Source organism: Coffea arabica, chromosome 4c (genome assembly GCF_036785885.1).
Source record: "Coffea arabica cultivar ET-39 chromosome 4c, Coffea Arabica ET-39 HiFi, whole genome shotgun sequence".
In the NCBI taxonomy this organism is placed as follows: domain Eukaryota; kingdom Viridiplantae; phylum Streptophyta; class Magnoliopsida; order Gentianales; family Rubiaceae; genus Coffea; species Coffea arabica.
Genome location: NC_092316.1, coordinates 9068127 through 9093273, shown reverse-complemented (window position 1 = coordinate 9093273; position 25147 = coordinate 9068127). Strand labels below are relative to the sequence as shown.

Sequence of the window (25147 nt, the reverse complement as noted above, 5' to 3'; positions counted from 1 at the left end):
CACCATTGTCTACTCCTTTCCCCACCCTTTCCCACCAAAAATCCAAAATGATGCACTCTCTTCTCCAACTCCAAACCCCCTACACTCTCTCCCCATTTCTCCCTCTCCCACCTAAAACCCACCTTAAACCCTGCAGAAAACTCCCGAATTTCCAATCCCATAAACCCAAAACCCCTTCTATATTTATGACCTTAGCTTACGGCGCAGATGAGCTTCCGGTAGACGAGGAATTTCTCGAACAATATGGCCCAAAAGACAAAGAATCCGAGGAAGAAGCCCGGCGCCGCAACTGGGTCGAGCGCGGATGGGCTCCGTGGGAAGAAATCCTCACCCCAGAAGGCCAATTCGCCCGGAAATCCCTCAACGAAGGCGAAGAGGTCCCTCTCCAAGACCCTGAATCCGTTGAGGCTTTCAAGATGTTGAATCCAAGGTACAGAGATAAGAAGATTAAGGATATGGGATTGACTGAAGATGAGTATTACGCCAAGCAATTCGAGATAAAGGGTGAGATTCCTGACCCGCTGGAGACTATTTGGGCTGGACCTTTGGTGTTGAGACACGTGCCACCACGTGACTGGCCGCCGCCCGGCTGGGAGGTGGATAGGGAGGAGCTGGAGTTCATACGCGGGGCACACAAGTTGCATCATGTGGCCAGAGTGGACTATGAGAAGGTGGAGGAGGTGGCGCAGAAGGAAACTGATGATATGTGTTTGGAGAGGTATAAAGTGTTTCTGAAGCAGTATAATGAGTGGGTTGCTGCGAATAAAGATAGATTGGAGGAGGAGTCTTACAAGGTTGAATTTTGATCTTATTATCCTGCCTTTTTGTAGTGGTAGTGGAAGTTGTGATTTCATTGTATTTTCTCTGTCTATGATTGTCTACAGCGTTTACTATGATCACATTCGTAACTTGCTTAGTTGTTAGAGCATTAGCCTAGGATTTGAATGTGTAAAATTTTTCTCTCCAAGGACTTTTGGAGTAATACTTTTGGCTTTTATTTAGGTGGTTCTAATACATGTTTGGTAGTACCGAAACAAGGATGATGTAAATATTGAAACAAAATTGAATACCCATGTAATATAAGGGTAGAAGTGCTGATAGTGGACATGGGCACTGAGTTCCTGTAATGAAGGTAGCAATTTTCAGTACATGATGGAAAAAGTACATTACCTGCTCGAGTATCTTTATCAGTATGCGATTCTCGGTGACATACAGACTAAAAGATAAATATCTTTGTGATAGACCTGACATGCAATATTTTTCTTTCTCTTGAAGCAGAACTGATTTTCCCTCATAAATAATATATCCTCTTTAGATATTGGTTGTATATGTGATGCTTGTTTGCATCTACCTTTTTCATGATTATGTTGTAAGATCCCCTCAAATAGGTAATTTTGCAGGCACAATGTAAGTATATATTGTCACAGTATTGCATATTTGTAGCTTCTATGTTACACTTTTCCAATTGTGGCCAAAAAATTGATAAAGAAATCAGTTGTGAGATATTTCTAAGTATTGGATTCAGCAAAATTACATATTGTTTTCTTATGACTCTGCAGTATGACCAAGATTACTATCCTGGAAGAAGAAAAAGGGGAAAGGATTATGTGGAGGGGATGGTACGATATGGTGTTAATCTTTTTGTTTTTTGAGTTTTCTTATTTTACTTTTTGACTTTATCCTGGTGCCATGTATGGATGATACTTATAATTCTTTTGTTTTTGCAGTACGAGCTACCATTTTACTATCCAGGACAAGTAAGTTGCTTTTACGTCATGCATATTTGTCTTTTTCTTCGTTTATGAAACCAATACTTCTACTAACCTTAAGACTAAAATATTGGTCTATTTCTTTCTAATGGATACTTGGTGACTAAGAATAGTTAGTTGTAATTTGATATACAATTACTGATTGTATAAGTGGTGTTCACAATCTACAATCTTAGTGATTTTCTACAATTTCATACCTTAAGTCCTCATCTTATGAGCACCATTGGACTAAGCCATCTCATCAATTTTTCCAGTATGGACTAGTAGTACATTCTCTTGATCTCTTAGATTCAAAAGGATAAAATTAGTGATCCTTTTGACACAGACTGGGGCTTCTTGTGTGGTGAGCAGTAGGTAATCCTGCATTTTTGGGTCAAGAGCTTATTTACAGCTCAGAAACTGTTTAGGATTTCTGGTTGTAGTATCTCCAGACTCTTCCAAGTCTCTTCTGTTTTCCTTCCACAGCTGTGTTGGAAGAATGCCAATTACTGAACCAATGCTTCAATTTCTATCTTGAAGTTAATAGTCAAAAAAGCCAAGCTAGTAGTAATATTTGAAATTTGTGACAACATCTTAACTGAAGAGGAAGCTGATGCAGATAAGTTGGGGAGGTATATATCAAAGCTCTGCTGAAAAAATTTGGACTAGTATTGGCAATCTATTTTGTCATCAGAAATGATTAGATTAGAAGTCCAAATTCTGAAATCGTATGGTATTTTTCATTTTAAAGTATCTTTTTAATTAAATTAAAAGGTTAAATGGAGCACTTTTTTCTTGCATCTATCAAACTTGATATATATGAGTAAACATCTGATATGCGTAATGTTCATGCAACTAAAGTGTCAGCTAAATGACACTTCCATATAATCTTGTCGTACTTAGTTTCACATGTTAAATATGCAAGCCCTAAGCCAAGAAACTTTTTTGTGCCAACAACATTAGGTTTTTGTCCTCCAACATTTCGTACTCTGCAAGGCAATGTTCTAGCTTTTGTCATATTGAGCAAAGGAGGGAAATCAAACTTAACAAAAAAGAGAAATCTGTGCAAGTACTTTTCCTTGAATAATCCCATGCTTTTCTCAGATGCAAGTTGTCTATGAGCCAAAATAGCTTAGCAGGCTAGATGCACTTGCATTGCTGGCATACATGTTATAATCTCTTATTTACAGATGCCAAGAAGTTAGAGTCAGGGCACTTAAAAGAGCCCTGTTTTCTTTAGCTGCGATAGTTATTGGGAGTGTTTTTTGCAGATTTGTGCTGGAAAAGTGACTGGTGTGCATCTTTATCAAGGAGCGTTTGTTGACATTGGAGGTGTCCATGACGGGTGAGTGTTGTTTTTGGGCCATTGGCCAATTTATTGTGTTTGATGTGCATATTGTTTCATAATAAAATTCAACTGTCTATAGTTCTGCATTGATTATCTTGTGGGAAAAGAAGTACTTCTCCGGTGATGTACACTGTGCCTTGTGATTAAACCCATTAATTAGAAGATACCACCAACTGGAAATTGGAATTTTATGTTGACTAAGATTCTGGTCGCTAATAATGAAATGCTGCTTGATATTAGAAGACACATGCTCACAACTCTAATGGCATTTATGAGTTATGACCCCATAGGACATTCTGGGATTATGATATGTCATCATACAGCTAAGAGCAGTTGCAACTGAATACTTCCTGAAAGTTCAATGAAATTGAGAGATATATGGAGTTCTCATGGCAGACTTGTAAAAAATTGGTGTGCTAATGGTGGGAAATGCTTGCCAGATTTACATCTCCAAATGTGTTGCAGGTGGGTTCCTATCAAACGTAATGATTGGTTTTGGATCCGCCACCATATAAAAGTTGGTATGCATGTGACTGTTGAAATTCTGGTGAGTGATACTTGGTGCTCCTATTTATATCACTAGGTTTAAGGGCATTTACATTTTTGTGAGTGTTTTCCCCTTTCAGAGTCCTAGCATATGAAATTATTCATGGTGGTTCTTTATGGGTTCCATCAATAATGTATGATCAGATCTGGCTTCATAATTTTGTTTTCTACTAGAGTTTATTGTTTCCTTTCCTTTTCCCCTGCTGTTTAGATTATCATCTATTTTCATAGATATGTGCTTCACTTCCATATATGTACATAGGCTTATTTGGTTTGCCTCATAAGTTGGGAGTGGATTAGTGATATTTTCCCACTATTATTGTGTAAATTGGTTTCTGTTAATTTAATATAACCTAATGTTCATGCTGCATATTCTTGGATGAGAACTTTTGATGCCACACAGTAGGGGCCTTTGCTTAGCTGAGTACATGTTATGGGCCTTTATTCCATGCTTTATGGGTATCACATCACATCACTCACTTCAACTCATCCTACATCATAATTAGCTCTTCCTTTATGTGTTTTAAGCAAACTTTGTTGTGTGCCGGACCACTATTTTTGTCAATCACGCATCATCATCATGACCATCCTGGAGTGTCAAGAGCCTGCCTACAGAACATTGTACCTTTCATGGCCTTATAACGTCCTGTGGTTGAGGTTAGGAGTAACGACCTTGTCAGCACGTTTGTCTTTCTCGGGGACTAGTGTCCTCAAAATTCTCAAAGATATGCATATTCCTTGAGGACTCTTTTATTGATCATATTATCCTTGTGGTGTTTACAGCTTTGGTATTAAGGTCCTGGGACCACTATAAGGTCACCATGTAAGCTCCTTGCACATGACTCACTGATCATTTTCCTTAAATATCAATTTTACCTTATCTGGACAGAAGAACACAGAAATGAAAATTTTGGTTCTTTGTATTCTACTTGAAATGTCTTACAAGAACTCTTACTTCATGGATTTTACTTTCCCTTTCAAGTGATATCCTAGTAATATCTGAGCCATTTTAAATGACGGTGATCTCACTTTGAATAAAATTTTGCTTGTTTTGCAGGCAAAGAGAGATCCTTACCGATTCAGGTTCCCTATTGAGATGCGGTTTGTTGACCCTAATATAGACCATCTGATGTATGTTGGGGTGTATTTTTCTTTTTATATTTCATTCTTAGATTGCTTGATTTATTCTACTTAATTACGTTGCCTAGTTATTTTATTAATCTTCCCATGCCTGCTGGTAATCTTTGGTTGGTTATCCTAGTGCTCTGGCTGATTGATTTCATTCATTTGTCCTCTTGTTTTCAGCTTCAATATGTTTGATTTTCCACCAATATTTCACCGTGATGATGATACTAATCCAGATGAGTTGCGTGTGAGTACCATTTTAATTTCAGAAAAGTTGCATCTGATACCTCACGTGTATTTTATGATTAGCCTATCTCTATTTGCATAGATGCTTTAGCATATTTATCTCTAAATGCTAATTCAAGAAAGAAGACAATGAAAAAGACTTGAACCTGCCTTTGTGGCTCCTTTAAATAGCACCTTAATGTACATGGTTGACAGGAGGAGATGCTGAGCTTATTGTCAATAAAATTGTAGATGAACCTTGATATATTGATAATTTGTTGGCATTTATGGCCACATTTTTTTCCTTTGGTAGTTAAAAAATCAAATGAGCATGCACTTTTTGTGACATTCTTATAACAGCCTGGTTAGTAGTTTGATTTGGAAGATAGAAGTTATTTGTCATCTTGAAGCTTATTATCCCTTCTTCACAAATAAGCTTTGAGTTGTGTAGGTTGGGCCTGAAATATTTTAACTGTAGTGCAAACACTGGATATGGGTTTAATCTGATGCTTTTTAGTTGGTTGTCCATCCATTTTACAGCGGGATTGTGGAAGAGCTCCAATTCCTAGAAAAGATCCAGGCATCAAGGTGGAAGAGGAACCATTAATATCAAATCACCCTTATGTTGATCGAGTAAGTTTCAATTATCTCCAAAGCAGGCTTGTATTTTTCTTGCAGAGTATATGAAAGTTTTCATCTAGATTCTGGATTCCAATCTGCAAAGTTAAAAATAGCCTTTCATACAACATGTCTTACTTATGGGATCTGGGGGCATGTTGAGCTGAATGCATCGTGAATTTGTTTGACTTGTGCCATGCATCTGTAGATTAACTTGTAACTGAAACAAGATTAATTATCAGAAAAGGACAATATAGAAGAAATCAAAAAACTTTCTCTTGTAGGTGTTGAATTACCTTTGCTGTTGATTTCTATCTCAGAATTTTATTTAATTGGCGCAACATTTCCTCTGTTAATTTAACTGAGGTATACCATACAGGGTACATTAATTCAGATTTTTATGGTTACCAGATTTATAGTAGCATTTTATTTTGTTTCCTAGTGAATGAAGGTGCACAAAAGTTTCCAGCCTAGCTGAACAACTCCGCTTCACCATCTACTGCTATGCTAAAATAGTAATCCTGCTATTTTCTTGAACATTTATGCATTAGTCATTTATTAGCCGAGTCTTGAGTAACTCGTCTAAGTGATAAGCGTTGCTTCAGCATAAGTGCCTGAGCAGTGATGAGAATACAGTGGATAAAAAGTGGTCAAATGCTAAAAATATTACCTTCTTCAATTATGATCACATTTTTAACAAGTTCTGCATTTTCACTGTTTCTTTTTCCCTTTTTTATTTTGCTTTTTTCGTTTTTATTTTTATTTTTTCACATGGCTTTCAGGATCGATTGCTAAAGAAAGTTGGACTTGCATATAGTTTCTGACAAAAATCTCTTTTGCTCCATTTTTGCTTCCTGTTGTTCCACAAGGATGTTCACTGCAGACATTACTGATGAGTTAATCTTTTTCTCATTATCAGTGGAAATTAATCTTTTTCTTGCAGTCTTCACTTAGCATAAAATGCTGTTTGAACTTGTGCAAATGTGATATTTTTAACTTCTGCTCGAGTTGGTAATGCAATCATTTTGGTGCAGCTGTGGCAGATCCATAATGCGGAACAGATGATTTTGGATGATTTGGAGGCTAATCCTGAAAAGTATGAGGGCAAAAAGTTGGCAGAGTTAAGTGATGATGAAGATTATGATGAAGAACATAATGTTCAGTATGCCAAAGGTGTTTACAAGAAAAGTACACTACCATTAATGATTCTGGTAAGCCTTTATTCTGTATATTATAGCGGTCTGCTTGATTATGCATATTTTTGACCATGCTTGCACTGTGTTGCAGAAAACTAGTGTAAAAGATCTCGACTTAGAAGCAGCATTTGCTGAGCGTCAGGTTTGCCATAACATTGATTTCATGATTTATGTGCTTTGAATATCTGTATGTTGTTCTTAGGATTTTGGATGTGCTGTTTCAGTCTAAATCACTAATTGGGAAATTTGAACCATGTGCAAACATGTTCTCTCTGGACGTATATGCATTCATTGTGGATTTCTCAAAAGTCTTACTAAGGCATTGTCAACCATAATGGTTGACTGAAGATACTACTTTTTGGCCTATGGCCTCTAATACAAGACTGCTGAGACAACTTAGATATGAACTGGCTCCAGTTTGCTACTAAACAGATTTGGAGCAGGGTTTCTTTTTTCCTTTTTTCCAGGTGTACTTATGGAAACGTTACAGATCGATTTTCAGTTTGTTGTGTCCTGCTGTGTAGGTGATGCATATCATCTCTTTGATTTTCTCTCACTATGAAAAAGTAAAGGCACCTAATAGACAAACAATTTTTTATTGACCTCTTCTTATTTGCCTGCCTTCTTGTAAACAACTGATAACATCTCTTAATGTTCCTTAGTGCTTTTATCATCACCTGGTTGTTATACTAATCAATGTATAAGAACTTTGATGAGGTGGAATGTATTTCTACGAGGACTTTCTTTAATTAAATTTGTTTGATGAAGCAAAGGTTTTCCTTTCAAGATCTTTCTTATTTTTCTGTTGATGCAGCACCATAACAAATTGAGAAAGGAAGCACAAGAGAGGGGAAAAAAGTACAAAGTTACCAAGATGAGGAGAAATGCTGAAATGGATGAATATGACCTTATCCATTGGCGTCGATCATTTGAAGAAAGGGAGGCCCTGATTAGGGATATTAGCTGGTATATCCTTCTTTTCTTTTCCTTTGTAACTCCGACTCCCCAGAATCAATGATTCTGGAGTGCAAAATGTCAAACACATTAAAAGTATTAGTTTAACACTCAAAAGGGCATAGTTAGCACAAGTTATTTAACGGAGGTCAAATGAAACTCATCAGTCTGTCATTGAATTGAACTCGCAATTATGTTTTCACTTTTTATATAGCTTGTCAATTCCAACCAACCTTCCCTTTATTCAGATTTTTGGGAGATGATGATATTGTAGCGTATATACCAATTTGGAAAAGAAAATGATATTTACTTGAGTGCAGGTTGTTCTGTGAACGACTGTCTCTAGAATACATGAATATGCTGCTTGAAATATCCTTTTGTTTCTAATGTACCAAATACCCCATATTATTGTATTGCGCCCCTTAAGAGTCTAAAATATTTCAGCCTTGTCTGACTTGTTAATTCTTTAACTGCTTGCTTCTCCCAATTTGGGGATATTTTTTTAATAGTAATTACTTTTAGTTTAGCAACACATCTAACTACAATTGTCTTACTGACAATGAGGCATGACATGTAGCCATTAACCAACATTAGGTGGATTGGTAATATTTGTTGTCAATTACCTTTTCTTCTTTTTTTAATTCTTCCTGCTATTGGTTGTTAAGATCTTGGCACGTTGGAACTTGGTGCTGATAGGGAAAAAGCAATTTACTGAAAGACATACTTTTATTTCCTGTTGCTCACGAGGATTTTAACTGCTGTAGATTATGGCACTTTGGAAATTGGTGAGGATAGGAAAGAGCAATTTGCTGAGGCACATACTCTTATTTCCTGTTTTAACTTCTGGATATTTTGTCATCATCTTCTATTTGCTGACAATCATCCATTTAGTGCAATTTTTTATGATTCTCCTATAGTTCATACTTGTAGTCATCTACGACATCCTTCTTATGTTGTTTCTTATTTGTGGTCAAGATGTAAACTAAGAGTCATTTTGCATTGCTTTGAACTTGCTTATACGTGTTTGTAAAATAATTAGTAGTTAAGACATCCCCTTTTATTATCTACTGATGCTGCCCAAGAATACACATGAATACGGCCACTAACGAGCCCTGGAACACAAGTTTTTGGTTATTTATCAGTATCATCAGGATTTTCGTAGTTAAAGAGCCACTGTGCAAAATAGAATTGTTGTTTAGCTTGTTATAGCATAGATGCTACACAGACTATATTCTTTTTCCTTAACTTTGCAACATTTTCATCATCTGGAGAGGCTGGGACAAATTATTAGAAGCTATCCTCATTTCAATCTCCTATATCTTTTTTCTTTTTCATATACATCAGAATTAATGCTAGAAATACTTAACGTCTGCTGTTTTTGATACTTTGCTTTATGCTCTCACAGCCGTCAGGCCCTTGGGCTTCCGTTAGATGAGCCTGGGCGGTATGTGGACACCAGCTACTTTGGCAAGGATCAATATGATCCTGACAGCCCTCTGTATCGTTACGACTATTGGGGGGAACCAAAGAATTCAGAAAAAAGTAAGCAGGAGCGGATGAAAGATGCCCATAACAAATCTATTGTTGGCAAGGGTACAGTTTGGTATGAAATGTCTTATGAAGATGCAATTAAGCAGAAAATGCAGAGGGAAGCCGAAGGACACACACAGGAACAATTTGATGAAGAAGACATGGATGGAGATGGAGATGGTGACGATGAGGATGATGATGATGAAGATGATGATTTTGATTACAGCATCTTGTCTGGCCCCAGCGTGGAATTGTCTGAGCAGCCTCATGTTAATGGTACAGAATCATCCAGATTATCTGATGAAGGGATGTTTGAGAATTAGTGCAGCTGGTACTCCGCCCTGCCCTGTAGGAGTTCGGATTATGTTGTTTGTACAGTAATAGGAAAACAGAAGAGGAACCCCAGCAGTTCGGATGTACCTTTGTTCTCCCCAATATTGAATCAAGAAACATTCTCTACGGCATTGGGATGTATTTCTAGGTTTCTGGCAAGTCTTCTCACAAATGAAGACAGATTTTGTCCTGGATATGCTAGTGGCAATGCTGCCGGTTTGTGTCCAATACTGTCAAGATGAATAAATTCTGTTTTGTTTCTGACAGTCTCGACCTTCACAACTAGCACTCTAAAATTATTCTTTTGAAGAAGATAGGGCGATGTAATGATATTCCAGTTATACATGATGATGATCAGTCTACAAAACTTGCCTTTCATTTGCTCAATCATCAACTTAAAAATGTATATAATAGAGAAGAAAGATACAAAGAGTAGAAAAAAAAATTCAAAGGTTGCACTCGGCAGCAAGGCCTCACAAGCTCTTCTGGAAGTAATTTAGACAAGAGCGTGAAACCATTTTCTTAAAACTAATAGGGAAAATGATATGATATTTCACAAAAATATTCTTTTCATCCCTCACTTTTAAAATGAAACAAATTCGTCCTGACATTTAAAAATTAAAACTATTACATCTTTGAATCCAACTTTCAAAATTTGAATCAAAGTATCTAGTAATAAATTTCGGGAATAGAATTGATAGATCACTGGGTTAACTCCATCACATTCACATGGTATCTATTGAACCAAAAAAGGAAAAAAATTATAAAATTATAAAATAAAACGGCCGCTCTTTGTCTTAGAATAGTACGATTTTTTTTTTTGAATAAATCTTTTCATACACCGCTAATACATACACTTGCAAGTTTAGATGTATATCATACATATAAAGTTTGATATTTAAATTTAAATTGAATTAATGTGATAGGTATCTAGACCTGTTAGTGTATATAATAATAATAATATAGAAAAGATTAATTCTTCTTTTTTATGTAATAATTTTTTCTTTTTTATTTTTAGGTTCATTAAATTTCACGTAAATATCAAATTAAATTAATAAAATAATCTACCAATTATACCCTTGCAATTTGTAATTAGGTTGTTAGGTGGTTTGGTACATATTAAAAGTTGACTTCAATGATCAAATAACTTCAGTTTTTAAATGTTAATGACGAATTTGCTTCGTTTTAAAAGTGAAATAAGAAAAAAATATTTTTGTGAAATGTGAGAGATGAAACTGATCATTTTTTCATACTAGAGGAACAGGCTTAGTCTGTGCCCCTAAGTCTTCACAAGATCGCTACTAGATTTCAAGTGAAAGGGAAGAAGGAGGTAAGAGAACGGGTCAACAAGGGCAGAAAGGGAGGGAAAGGGGTGGCGGGGGAGGGGAAGGAAGAGGGAAGGGGTGGCAGCAGTGGTTATGTGTATTTGGTTTTTTCATTTTCTAAATTATATTTGAGATTACATGTATTTGGAATTGTTTTTGGAGGCAATTATTATCCTTCTTGCATTTATATATTTTCATTATTTAATCTTACCTATTCCCTCTTGTACTTATTTACTTTCCCTAATTAATCCCACCTCTTGTTACATCGGCTTGCCGGCAGAAAAATAATTTCGGATGGGAGAAATTGAAAAGGAAGCCGCACCAGCAAATGCGACGTTATCATTAGGGATGGCAACGGGGCGGGGGACCCCTCCCCCGTCCCCCGCCTCCAACTTACCCCGCCCCGCCTCGCCCCGCTTCCCCCGCGGAGCACCCGCGGGTTAATAAAATTTTTTCTTTGGGGTTAATAAAATTTTATTATAGTTAAATTTTAATAAATAATCAAGTATTAAAATATCAACATATCATCAAATTATTATTCATTGTAAATTTACAATTGAAATTCAAAAAAACAATCAAACAAAAGTTATTTGAATACAATCCAACATGATGAAATAAATACAATTAAAATAGTTAAGTTTTCACTTTTGGTACAAATACAATCACTAATTCATTATTGTGTTTGTGCTTTTTTTTGAGAAAAAATGTTATTCTATTAAGTGTAATTACAATTTTAGTATAAATGTATTAGTAAATTTAGTATAACTAATTAATAAATTCTATTAGTAGACATGTCTAATTATTCGTATAATTGATAATATTAATTATATTACATACACTAATATACATTATATAATACATTTAACTAATAATATCATTATCATAAATTTATAACTAATTAAATTACATATTATATATAATTATATATATATATTTATATATATAATTTTTTTTACAGGTGGCGGGGCGGGGGATGGGGCGGGGTATACTCCCCCGGCCCCCGCCCAGTTTCTAAACGAGGGGAAAAAATTTCCCCTCGCCCCCGCCCCACCCCCCACTCCAACCCTTGCCCCGAGAACCCCTCGAGGGCACCCGCCCCCATTGCCATCCCCAGTTATCATCGAATTCTCCCCAATAGGATCCGGTCGTTTAGAACGAAGGTGCCCGAGATCGAGCTCCACCTCTCTAAGCTTGGCAAAGGCCCCATCTGTTGGATAAATTGTAAAGGACTAGCAAATATTGTAACAAGAATTGGCTTCAAATCGTGATAGAAATCACTTTCCTTTAGACTTTATTTGTCCGGTATAACGTGCAATAACCTTGAACAAATATCCTTTAGGATAAGATGAAGTTTTGTTTGTCTTAAACTCTTGCACAAAGCAAGACAAACCCTTTGTGAACTAAGGAGTGCTTTTGAGAGAGTAAGGATAGTAGGAAAGTGATTTTCTGCAGCAAACCACTCTCTACTTGACCTCTTTATATAGGAAGATTGTTTGGAAAACAAAAGATCTCATTAAATACTTGTATGAATAAATTCAAAGTATTGTGTATGAATAGATTCAAAGTATTGTGTACACATTCATGCACTTTAATTCATGCATCTCATGATCATTTAGATCAAAACATGAATCTATCCTTTCATTCAATAATTCCCATATACATGAATACATTCATAAATGAATGTACTTTTTAGAAACATTCACTATACTATACATGTACCAAAAATTAATGAATATACATTAATTGCATGTATGTATATCATACAAATTTTGAAAAGTTTTCAACAATTCCCCGCCATTTTCAAAATTTAGAAAATGGATTTCTAAAAGGTCACCAAGTAATCTGACACTCATATGCATAAATAATGGTGTCTTTCGATTGAACCACTATCTTAGTGAAGGTTCTTCGAAATCAATCCTTCAAGATGGTAGACAAGTTTTGAACCACTTGGACATTGGACCAACCTCATAAACACATCACACACTGAGCAATGCACAACCATAAGTTCTTCAACGATACATTTTACGGCTTTGTATCACTATCCTTTCTTGAATGTTTACAAAGTAAAGTCCTTAATTTTGTGGTTTGCCGAAAACCAACATTCATATAGGCGACATCTTAGTGCCCCCGCCATAGATAGCACTTTTAAGATTCATTAAGAGTCCAATGACTCATCCTTACATTTGCACTGGCGAGAATAACATGCACTATTCAACATTGGGATGTCTAAACTTCACATAGTGCACCAACCACTAGAATGGTGTACTTTCACTCATTGAATTCAAGACTAGACGTTGTATCTAGCGTTGAATTGAGGTTCCACCATTAGTGATCAAGAATTTTGGACTTTAAACCCACCCCCTTGATGTCTTTGACACCAAATTTCTTGATAATCCTTTTGTCAAAGGATCACTTAAATTTTCATTTGATCTCACAAAGTCAATTGATATGACTCCATTTGTAATCAAATCTTTGACATAACTATGTCTCAAACCGATATGTCTTGATTTACCATTATACACTTGACTATAAGCTTTAGCAAGTGTAGCTGCACTATCACAATGGATTGAGATAGGCGACAAAGGTGTTGGCCATAATGGTATATCATAAAGTAAATTACGTAGCCATTCAGCTTCTTTACAGGCCGAAGCAAGTGCTACAAACTCTGCTGCCATTGTTGAATCGGTGATACAAGTCTGTTTCTTAGAACCCCAAGAAATTGCACTTCCACCAAGCATAAAGATCCAACCACTTGTCGACGAGTGATCATCTTTATTAGTGATCCAACTAGCATCTGAAAATCCTTCTAAAACTGAAGGATAACCAGTATAACATATACTATAGTCCTTAGTGACCTTTAAATACTTTAAAATTCTGGTTACACCTTGCCAATGTAACCTACTAGGATTGCTTGTATATCTGCTCAATATACCAACTGCATATACAATATCAGGTCTAGTACAAGTCATTGCATACATTAAACACCTTATAACCTTGGCATATTCCATTTGAGATTTTGGATCCCCCTCATTTTTCACAAAATTTATTTTGGGATCTAATGGTTTTGAGGTTGGAATACAATCACTTTGATTGAATTTGTTAAAAATCTTTTCAATATAATGTGTTTGAGACAATATTATATTGTTATCATGTTTGAAGATTCTCATACCAAAAATGACATCTGCCTCACCCATGTCTTTCATGTCAAATTTGCTTGAAAGCAAAGTTTTTGTGACTTCAACTTGTTCCAAGTCAGTCCCAAAAATCAACATGTCATCAACATATAAACAAATTATGACACCTTTGCCATCATCAAACTTGTTATAAATACATTTATCAGATTCATTTATTTTGAACCCACTAGCAAGAATAACTTGGTCAAATTTCTGATGCCATTGCTTCGGTGCTTGTTTTAGTCCATATAAAGACTTTACAAGTTTACACACCTTATGCTCTTGACTAGGTATCACAAACCTTTCGAGTTGCTCCATATATACTTCTTCATCCAAATCACCATTCAAGAATGCTGTTTTAACATTTATTTGGTGAATGACTAGATTTTGGATAGAATCTATAGCAAGTAGCACTCTAATTGTAGCAATTCTAGCTACTGGTGAATATGTGTCAAAATAGTCCACACCATACTTTTGTGTGAACCCTTTGGCAACCAACCTGGCCTTGAACTTATCAATAGTTCCGTCGATCTTCATTTTCTTCTTGAAGATCCACTTACAACCAATTGATTTTGAACCAGGTGGTAAGTCTACTAATTTCCAGGTTTTATTACCCATGATTGAGTCCATCTCATCATTAATAGCTTCCTTCCAAAAGGGAGCATCTTGTGAGTTCATTGTTTCTTCATAGGTCTTGGGATCAGCCTCAATATTGAAGCAATATGAGCTTTGGTTGCTCACTGTATCTCTAGTTCCTTCAACTAGATACATATAAAAGTCCGAATCGAAGTCTTTTGACTTTCTAGCTCTTTTGCTCCTTCTCAATTCAATGGTTTCATTTTCACCATCTTTTGTCAATTCACTTGATTTTGGAATAACATCTTTTATAGAGGTGAACCTATTCTCTTCAAAAATAGCATCTCTAGACTCAAGTATGGTATTAACCGAAATTGAATTATTAGGTTCAATTACCATGAACCTATATGTTTTGCTATTTTGTGCATATCCTAAGAATATACACTCCACACCTCTTTCTCCCAATTTTCTTTTTTGAGGTTCTGGGAGTTTTACAACAGCTCTACAACCCCAAACTTTTAAATAGTTTAGGTTGGACTTCCTTTTATTCCAAAATTTATAAGGGGTTATAGAATTCTTTTTATTAGGAACTCTATTTAGGATATGACAAGCCGTTATCAAGGCTTCACCCCAAAATCCTTGACTTAAACCAGATTTTGATAAAAGTGCATTAACCATTTCTGTCAATACACGATTTTTTCTTTCGGCTACACTATTTTGTTGTGGTGTGTAAGGAGCAGTCACCTCATGTTTTATCCCAACAGACTCAAAATAGGTAATATCATAATATTCCCCACCTCTATCTGTCCTTAGACATTTGATAAAGGATTCACAATGAAGTTCAACTTCTGATTTGTATGTCTTAAATTTTTGCAAAGCTTCACTTTTTGAGTGTAACAAGAAAACATGACAGTATCTACTATAATCATCAATAAAAGTCACAAAGTACTTTTTACCACTCAAAGTAGGAGTACCATGCAAATCACATACATCACTATGAATAAGATCCAAGATTTTATATGATCTTTCAATTTTAGAAAACGAATTTCTTGTGATTTTCGTTAGCATGCATGTTTTGCATTTTCCTTCAATCTTATCACAATATGGCAGCAAATCAAGTCTCATCATTTCATGCATTTTTTTGTAATTAACATGACCAATCCTATTATGCCACAATTCAAAAGAAGACTCAACCAAATACGCAGAAATAATATCACTCTTATTATTTCTAATAGCAAGTACATTCAATTTAAACATCCCATTGCAAAGATAACCCTTGCCTACAAACATACCACCTTTAGATAAAATAAATTTGTCAGACTCAAACACAAGTCTAAAGCCAAATTTATTTAACAGCCCAGCCGACACCAAGTTCTTCCTAACTTCCGGTACATAAAACACATTTGTCAAGGTTACAACATTTCCGGAAGTAAATTTTAATTCTACTTCTCCAATGTCTTGAACCGGAATTGTAGCAGAATTTTCCATGTAAACAACGGTGCTTTCATCCACTGGTTTCATGGACTTGAAGAACGTTCTATTGTTGCACACGTGTCGCGTAGCTCTAGAATCAACCCGCCAAGCAAAATCATTTTCAATCATATTGATTTCAGATATCATTGTTACAAGATTTTTGCTTGTGGTTTGGGAAGACTCTTGCTTCTTCTTCTTGTTTTGAAGAATCTTGCACTCGGACTTGTAGTGTCTCTCTTTCTTGCAATAGAAGCATTGTCCCTTCTTTCTTTTCTTGGATTGATTCTTGGGTTGTTGGCCCTTCTTGCTTCCTTGAGACTTTTCAGTTTGCCTCTCTTCAATCACATGCACTTTTGAAGTAGAATCTTTGTTCTCTTCAAGGATTTGACTATCCTTCTTTTCTTGCATGCGAATTTCCTTTTCTACTCGAAGAGATTTAGCAAGAATCTCAAGAGAGATATCATCTTTCTTATGTTTGAGGTCTCTTTTGAAATCTTTCCAAGAAGGTGGTAATTTATCTATTATAGAGCAAACAATAATGGTTTCATCCATGTGTAGATTGTGTTGTGTGAAGTGATTAAGAAGCCTATCAATCTCACTAAATTCCTCCATAATAGACTTATTATCTACCATTTTATAATTATTAAAAGACGAGACAAGAAACTTCTTACTTGTAGTATCTTCTTGCATGTACTTGGACTCCAATTGATCCCAAAGTTCCTTGGCGGTAGCAATTGAATGGTAGACATCGAACAGGTTGTCACTCATGGTATTGAGGATGTGACCACGGCATATTTCATCGTCGTTCTCCCATTTCTGACGGTTTCGGATGTCTTCAAGAGTTTCTTCATCGGGATTGATCAATGGTTTTGGTGTGGTCAAAACATAGACCACTTTGAGTGCAGTGAGAAGGAAACGAACACGTTTTTGCCAACGAACGAAATTCCTTCCATCAAACCTCTCGAGCTTGACAATATTGGATGCCAAATCTTTCAAGGTACCAGCCATTGTAGAGTACAAGTAAAGCCTAAAGATTGTTGGGTAAATTGTAAAGGACTAGGAAATATTGTAACAAGAATTGGCTTCAAATCGTGATAGAAATCACTTTCCTTTAGGCTTTATTTGTCCGGTATAACGTGCAATAACCTTGGACAAATATCCTTTAGAATAAGATGAAGTTTTGTTTGTCTTAAACTCTTGCACAAAGCAAGACAAACGCTTTGTGAACTAAGGAGTGCTTTTGAGAGAGTAATGATAGTAGGAAAGTGATTTTCTGCAGCAAACCACTCTCTACTTGACCTCTTTATATAGGAAGATTGTTTGGAAAACAAAAGATCTCATTAAACACTTGTATGAATAGATTCAAAGTATTGTGTATGAATAGATTCAAAGTATTGTGTACACATTCATGCACTTTAATTCATGCATCGCATGATCATTTAGATCAAAACATGAATCTATCCTTTCATTCAATAATTCCCATATACATGAATACATTCATAAATGAATGTACTTTTTAGAAACATTCACAATAATATACATGTACCAAAAATTAATGAATATACATTAATTGCATGTATGTACATCATACAAATTTTGAAAAGTTTCCAACACCATCGACGTCTTCAAGTCCAGCCTCGGTGGGTGGGACCAAGACCAGTTGGAGGTCCGCGATATTCTGGACAAATACGGGTTCAAATCCGTCCATGCTTTCACTCCTGGGTCAGGTCGCGGAGCCGCGATCCGATTTAATCCCAGAAATGGCAGATCTTTGGTCTTACAAAGATGGCTCCGTTATTTACCAGTTGCATTTATAACCGTTTTGATAGTATTTGGTATCAAGGAGGCCCCGCCAGATTGGGCAAGGAAGTTGAACCTTTCAGGTGGTCGTATTCCCCCATGGATCCTTGCTTGCGTGGTTATTGTGTTCACCCGCATGAGAAGGAGAACTGGGGATTTTCTGGAAAAAACGTGGCAGATGAATTGAAGCTTTCATGAGTTTAGGCAAATTTTATTGGCGTGAAATTTTGCAGTTCTTAAACATTTCCATGTTCCAGCTAGTACAAACCATCACATGGCGCTGTGTTTGGATTGCATTTTCCATGGAAAAATTACTGTAATAATTTGATGTATGCGAGTGAAAAAGGTAATAGAGAAATGTGATCACGGAAATCAAAGCAATTTTCCGATAAAAAATGACAATCCAAACAGAAAATACAGAGAATCTTCCCCTGTTGCACTCATATACATATAAATAACTAGTTTGGGTACTTCCAAAAATCTTATGCCTTGTTTGGATTACTGTTTTCCGCCGAAAAATGGTATTGTTTTCCGTGAACATATATTTCCAACAATATAACACTTAAATATATCATAACGGGAGTCTTATATATCTACTCATTTATATAAAGTATATTTTTGGTTTGGTGGAATAGCTGAGTCACTCCCCCTTCTTTATGATTTGTGATACCCATCCTACAAAAGCAATAAACAAACAAATCTATTCAATCTGCGAAAAAAGAGGGGGAAGGATAAAGAAACAAATCTATTCAATGAGCAAAATATCTACTCATTTATATAATCTATTTTTGGTTTGGTGGGATAGCTTATTCATTCCCCCTTTTTTTTTTATTTATGATATCCATCCTACAAAACCAATAAAGAAACAAATCTATTCAATTTGCCAAAAAAGAGAGGGAGGGATAAAGAAACAAATCTATTCAATGAGCAAAAAAAAAAAAAAAAAGAGAGGGAGGGATTCGACCCTCGATAGTTCTTTGTTCAAAACTAATATCGGTTTGCAAGACCGAAGCTAATAGACACGCAACCATCTCTCCAAGAGACAATTTTATTTTATTTATTCCTTTGAATAGAGCATGACCGTGTGGTAGATTCCCACCAAAGGTCTTTTTGCAGATAGCGGGAATCTACTATCGATTTGTATATATGAGTCAACATGCCCATTTGTGAAATCAAAAAATTTCCTTTTCCTTAGACCCCATGTACATATGAAGTGTAAAATAGATAGTAATTAGTTATATAGAATCAATGGATTCATGTCAAACGAAAATCTCTCAATGACATATTTTATTAAAACTTTTTTGCTGATAGAGGGATCAAATGGTAGATATTTCACCAAGCATTTGATACACCTCTATATTTGGATGTTTTCCCTTGTTAGTTTTGCTCTTACTCAAAAATTAACACGCCTTGAGGCATCCGTTAGCCAAATCCTTGAGAAAAATCATAGTATCTCAAATTTTAAGCTATAACACCATAGGAAAAAAAGCACTAGATATCCGATTTCTTGCCCTTTATTATCCAATTTTATTTTCATGCATTGCACATAATCAAAGAATTTGAATTTGTACCTATATAAGTCGTGATGCTGTACAACTAGAAACAAAACATTTAACAAAATTTGAATTTCTACCTATATAAGTCGCGTACTGTACAACTAGAAACAAAAAATTCAACTCTTAGAACTGGATGTTGATGAACATGAACATATGATTTGTGGGCTTTCATAGGGAAAGCCTAAAGGGATGCAGCTTCTCAATGTGAACAATCAAAAACATGTTTCTTTACAATCCGTCTATATGTTTTACATGGAAAAGATGACTAATTTATTAAATTTAAAGCAATTCAAACTCATTCTATAAAGTAAATTAGAATGAAAAGCTTTTTTAACCTGCAGTCAATGAAGAATACAGATTGTGATAATGAACTCACAGCAAATGGTCGCTTACAATTTGAAGACTTTTTCTTTTTCCCTGTTACAAAACAGATTATATTTTACACATTTCTATCTCAGTATTTGAATTTTATAAAGAGTTATAGTTTTGATTTGTTGATTTTTTTTTTAATTGTGCTGGAAAAGCTCTGCTCAGAGATAATACATACTGTGAGAGAGCATGCCACAGAACAGAATGCAAAAGTTGAATTTTAATAGATAAGGTTGAATGAGCATGAAAGACTGGGGAATACAAGTATAATCAAACTACTTGTGATGAGAACAAGAAAATCCAGAGTCACATTCAAGTCCATGAAAATTTCGTTTACTTAAGGCTGATCATGCTTTAAGTGTTGGCCTAATGCAAGTTAATTGGAGTTCATATCATCTAGCATCAGAGTTGGTTGACAAAAACCAAGTTATATCCCTTTTTCTTTTTGTGTTTTTCCGTGTCAATTTTCTATCTTTTCAAATCTGGTTCTAGGGCAACCAAAAAAAAAAAAAATCGATAATGTTCATAGTACTGTACTAGTACTGTTCATTGTCTCTATTCATCTGAATAAAAAAAAATTTCAGAATATATTTTCTTGTTTGTTCCTTCGTTTTTTTCATGTCAATCCATGGTTAATTATAGAAGAGTCGCTAGGGTTTATTTCTTGTATCGTCTTGGGCTTTGTTGTTTGTTTCTGGTCGAACCTTTTGGTGTTTTTTTTTTTTTTTGTTTCTTCACGTTTTCTGGCGTTCAAGCGTGTCAATTTGGTTATTTAATTTCTTGTTTCAGTTACAAAAGAAAAAATTCTGCCGGTATCTTGTTGTGAAGGAATTCATGAAACAAGTTAGGGTTTCTATCTAAATTTTGTTAGTTGTAACTTGTGTATTGCTATACATACCTAGTTCTTGAATTTCTTGAATCAAATTCTGACTTTTCTTGAAGTTTTTTGGACTAAACAAAGGATATTGGAATGATTCTTAGAAATTCCTGAAATTTCTTGAAAACAAATCTTGGGTTTCTTGAAACAACCTTGAAGAATCTTGAATTCTTGATCACCAATCCTGGATTCTTGAATTCTTGAAGGTTAAAACTTGTGGCTGCCAATTTTGAAACAAATAAAATTCGAACAGCCATGACCATTCTTGAACTTTGATTGAAAAAAAAAAAAAAAAAAACTGACCAGCTTGATTGACTCTTGTCCGATACAAAGCTGCAGAAAAAAATTCCATCGAAGTTAGTCCTTATTTCATCGAAGTTCTTGGCTGTTGTTATTGACCAGAATTTGATTAATAAACTTGTTGCTCCAGCCACAAGTTTTTATCATTAAAACACTTCAAAACAAGTGTTAATTGTGTTTTTGGAAGCTTAAAACTCAGCTGGACAAGAATTAAAAGCAGCCGCTACTAGTTTTCTAATCACAAACGGATTTCAATTTCAGCTTTCCAATTTCGGTTCTTGTTGACCTAAAACCTTTTGGAAACAGCTTTTGGGAGGTTTTAAATCCTTGTTTAACTAGGAAAAAAACCACTGGGCCAATGGCACAGTGGCCACGAGGGAGGGACTCAAGTCCTTCCTTGAGTTATAGGTGAGGATTCAAACTTCACCTGCAGCGAAAAAAATTTAAGAATTGTGCCATAGCATTTCCTTGGTCTAGTTGAGTCTGTATACCCACTAGCTCCTAAAACAGCCTCCTTAGGCTCTCCCTCCCCCCTAGATTAGGATAGAGTAGATTATACAAATATATCGTTGCTAACAAAAAAGAAAAAAGTTTAACTAGGAAAAAGGTGGGGAAAATTCGTCCAAAAAAAAAAAAAGCTGCTACTATTCCAAAACAGTCTTGGATTTCTTCCTTGTTTGTTAAGGTCTAGTCAACTTAGGATTCTGTCTTCTTAGCTGTTAAAACCAAATTAATTCAGCCATTAAATCAGTTCTTTGAGTCATTATTTCCAGCATTATTTCAGAGTTTTTGAGTCCAAATTTCGTGTCTTATTCAAACCTGTCCAAGCTTGAAGTTTTCATCCTTTCATTCTTGTAGCATTGAGTCTTGTCTTGTTCGTTTGGTAAACTGTCCAGCGTGCTTCCATCTTATTTCATGCTTTATTTAAGTGTCCAATTGAGTCCATTTGAGTCTATTTTGTGTCCATTTAATCGGTCACTCATCCTACCACACTCGTGAGAATTTGATTGGTAAGTTGATTGCAACACTTGAAGGAAGTCTAATTTCTTCAAGGAGCTGATCAAGGGGTCTTAAGAATAGTTGGTGAGATTAATAGAGTGCTATGTGATAAACACGAGTATTGAATGCATAGACGTGAGCTTGTGTGTGGTGAGGAATTCTTTCCTTTTGTTTTTTGCTAACCATCTTTGCAGATTTCACTCTAAGATGTCTAACCAAGATTGGAAGAGTTTAGATGCAGTTTTAGACACAATGAGGAAAGAATTTGATCAGATTTTAGATGGAGTTTTCGCGCCTCTTCATAGACGGCTTGATCGAATAGAGAAGAGGAAAGCCAAGAGAAAGGGTTCCATGTAATCTAACTGGGATAAAATGTCAAATCATGAGTTTCATACCCTCAAAGAGGAAATGAATCGTGATCGTGCACCAAGAGGTTATGAAAGATATCAATGCACGGGTGATGAGTATGAGGAAGAACAAAGGTGGTCGCAACATGTGCCTAGAAAAAGGTCATCCTCTACCAAACGAGTTTCACTTGAGGGGTCTAAGAAGTCTTGAAGTAGGTTACAGCATGGTGAGCAAAATGAAGAAAGACGACTTCCTTGGAGGGAGTAGAAGATTTAATCACATTCTTCCAAGTCTCAACCTTGGGTAGAGCCACATAAGGAGGAGTCTCTGTGGGAGACTTATCAACGTCTTCTATGGGAGACGCAAATGAAGGAGACTGTTACATGCAATGCTCAAGCATCTCTTAAAGGGGATTTTGTTGAGGCCATTACTGGTGAAGAGTCTTCATGCATCAAGCATGAACAAAAGGAGTTCAAATTCCATCTACACTAGCTACTAGTCAAGCATTAGTTGAAGAGGAAATGTGTGAGAATTGGGAGGTAAAAATTGAGGGAAGCACAAAGGAGAAAGTGAATGAAAAATCAAATGAGTTGAGCAAGAAAGAGGAAGAACAGAAGGGAGGTGAGCTGATTTTGAGTGCCAACAAAAATGAGAGTGAGGGGACTTATTGCTTTCCTAATGACCTTAACTATGCTTTGTTTAGTGTCTCTTCTTTTGTACAGGTTGAGCAAGGAGCCATCACCACGCAAATGAAGGAGACTGTTACATGCAATGCTCAAGCATCTCTTAAAGGGGATTTTGTTGAGGCCATTACTGGTGAAGAGTCTTCATGCATCAAGCATGAACAAAAGGAGTTCAAATTCCATCTACACTAGCTACTAGTCAAGCATTAGTTGAAGAGGAAATGTGTGAGAATTGGGAGGTAAAAATTGAGGGAAGCACAAAGGAGAAAGTGAATGAAAAATCAAATGAGTTGAGCAAGAAAGAGGAAGAACAGAAGGGAGGTGAGATGATTTTGAGTGCCAACAAAAATGAGAGTGAGGGGACTTATTGCTTTCCTAATGACCTTAACTATGCTTTGTTTAGTGTCTCTTCTTTTGTACAGGTTGAGCAAGGAGCCATCACCTTCATCTTTAATTGTTCAATGTCTAAATCCATTGGCAAGTTCAAGAGTTTCCATGGAGTGTGTACTTTGAGTGTTGTCACTCATTGTTATCAACTCATGATACACTTCAAGACTGGTCTACTTGTTGTGCATCATAATGAAGTGGCGACGGTAGTAGATGCACTCCAATCACGAAGTTTTAAAGCTGTTCGACTATTTCCAATTTCACCTCACGAAGTGCATTCAAATCTGATGCATACTTTAGTGCTTGTTGCTGTCAGTTTTGAGAGTTTTTTTCTAGCAGAAGATTGTGATTTTTCAAACCTATTCCAGCCTCCAAATTTTGGTGTTCAATTATTCCTTTTGTCTACTTCAAGTATTGTTAGGCCGTATGATTCATATGAAGTGGATTTCAACTTTTTGCTGCCTCATATGTTGGACAACATGGATATTTGTGTCAAGCAAGATCCGAAAGATATTCCTAACTTGCTGATTTATGCTTCTAACAATATGCAAAAAGTTTGGTTCATTGCTCCATTTGTCTCCGTGAGTCTCTTTCGATTACGAGCGCAACATGCATTGTGGCTATCTTTCCTAAGAGGGTTTCTCCTTGTTGTCTTTGAACATGGCACTTGGCTTGATTATGGCTTCGTGAAGCTAGTAGAGGTTCCTAAAGTCTTTGATCCCAGTGGAATGTATGGTGTTCATGCTGTGTTCCATCCTTTTCCATTCAAATTTGAGGACAAATCTTTCTCAAGAGAAGGGGAATGATGAGAACAAGAAGATCTAGAGTCACATTCAAGTCCACGAAAATTTCGTTTACTTAAGGCTGATGACGCTTTGAGTGTTGGCCTAATGCAAGTTAGTTGGGGTTCATATCAACTTGTTAAATATAAATGGCACCGGAAAGAATGCAAAAATTCAGGAGTTTTAGAAGATGAGGTTGAATGCGGATGATAGATTAGGGAGGTTGAATGAGGATGACAGACTAGGGAATACGAGTATAATCAAACTACTTGTTGAATATATAAATGGGCAAAAATGATTTGCTCACGAAAGTAAAGGATTTTTTCCAGCACACCTAAATTTCAACTCATCATGTAAATTATTGCACCCCTGCATTTAGATATTTTCTCCAATTAACTAAGAGCCGATGCCTCCGCATTAGCCAAACTGATAAACAATTGGCACGTAAATTTCTTTTAATAACCATGAGGAGGACTGAGGACATTGCCATTTTACGAAGAAAAGGGAAAAAAAATCTTTAACTCGAAATAGTAATTGGTGCATAAATTTATGAATAATGATGAGGAGGATACTACAATATCAAAAATGGATAACATCTTAATCATTGCCTCCACTGAAGGGATTCTGTAATTAATGTCAGAAAAAAAAGAAATTAAATAAAAAGTCTCAATATTTCCCACTGTTTAAGGTTTTAAGGGAGGCTTAAGTTCGAAGTATCATATTCCTTCAAATTCCAAAAATCCACTTCGCTTCTCTGTATGTGCATTCTCCTAAAATATTCTCGTATTTCACTTCAATTTCCATTTTTCTTCCTAGCTAGGAGATTATTAACATCAGATTATCAGAAAGACACAAGAGATACCTGCACAAACCACA

The 25147-nt window shown here is 35.8% G+C and overlaps 1 protein-coding gene across 1 annotated transcript; it reads left to right on the top strand.

Moving 5' to 3' along the window:
* Positions 1-10010, top strand: LOC113740371 (protein PLASTID TRANSCRIPTIONALLY ACTIVE 10). Its single transcript, XM_027267981.2, has 12 exons — positions 1-794; positions 1560-1619; positions 1728-1757; positions 3020-3093; positions 3562-3643; positions 4700-4773; positions 4948-5014; positions 5533-5625; positions 6645-6821; positions 6898-6948; positions 7621-7772; positions 9166-10010. The coding sequence occupies exons 1-12, from the start codon at positions 48-50 to the stop codon at positions 9611-9613; spliced, it is 2055 nt and encodes a 684-aa protein (XP_027123782.1). The 5' UTR covers positions 1-47; the 3' UTR covers positions 9614-10010.
* Positions 10011-25147: the final 15137 nt, after the last annotated feature.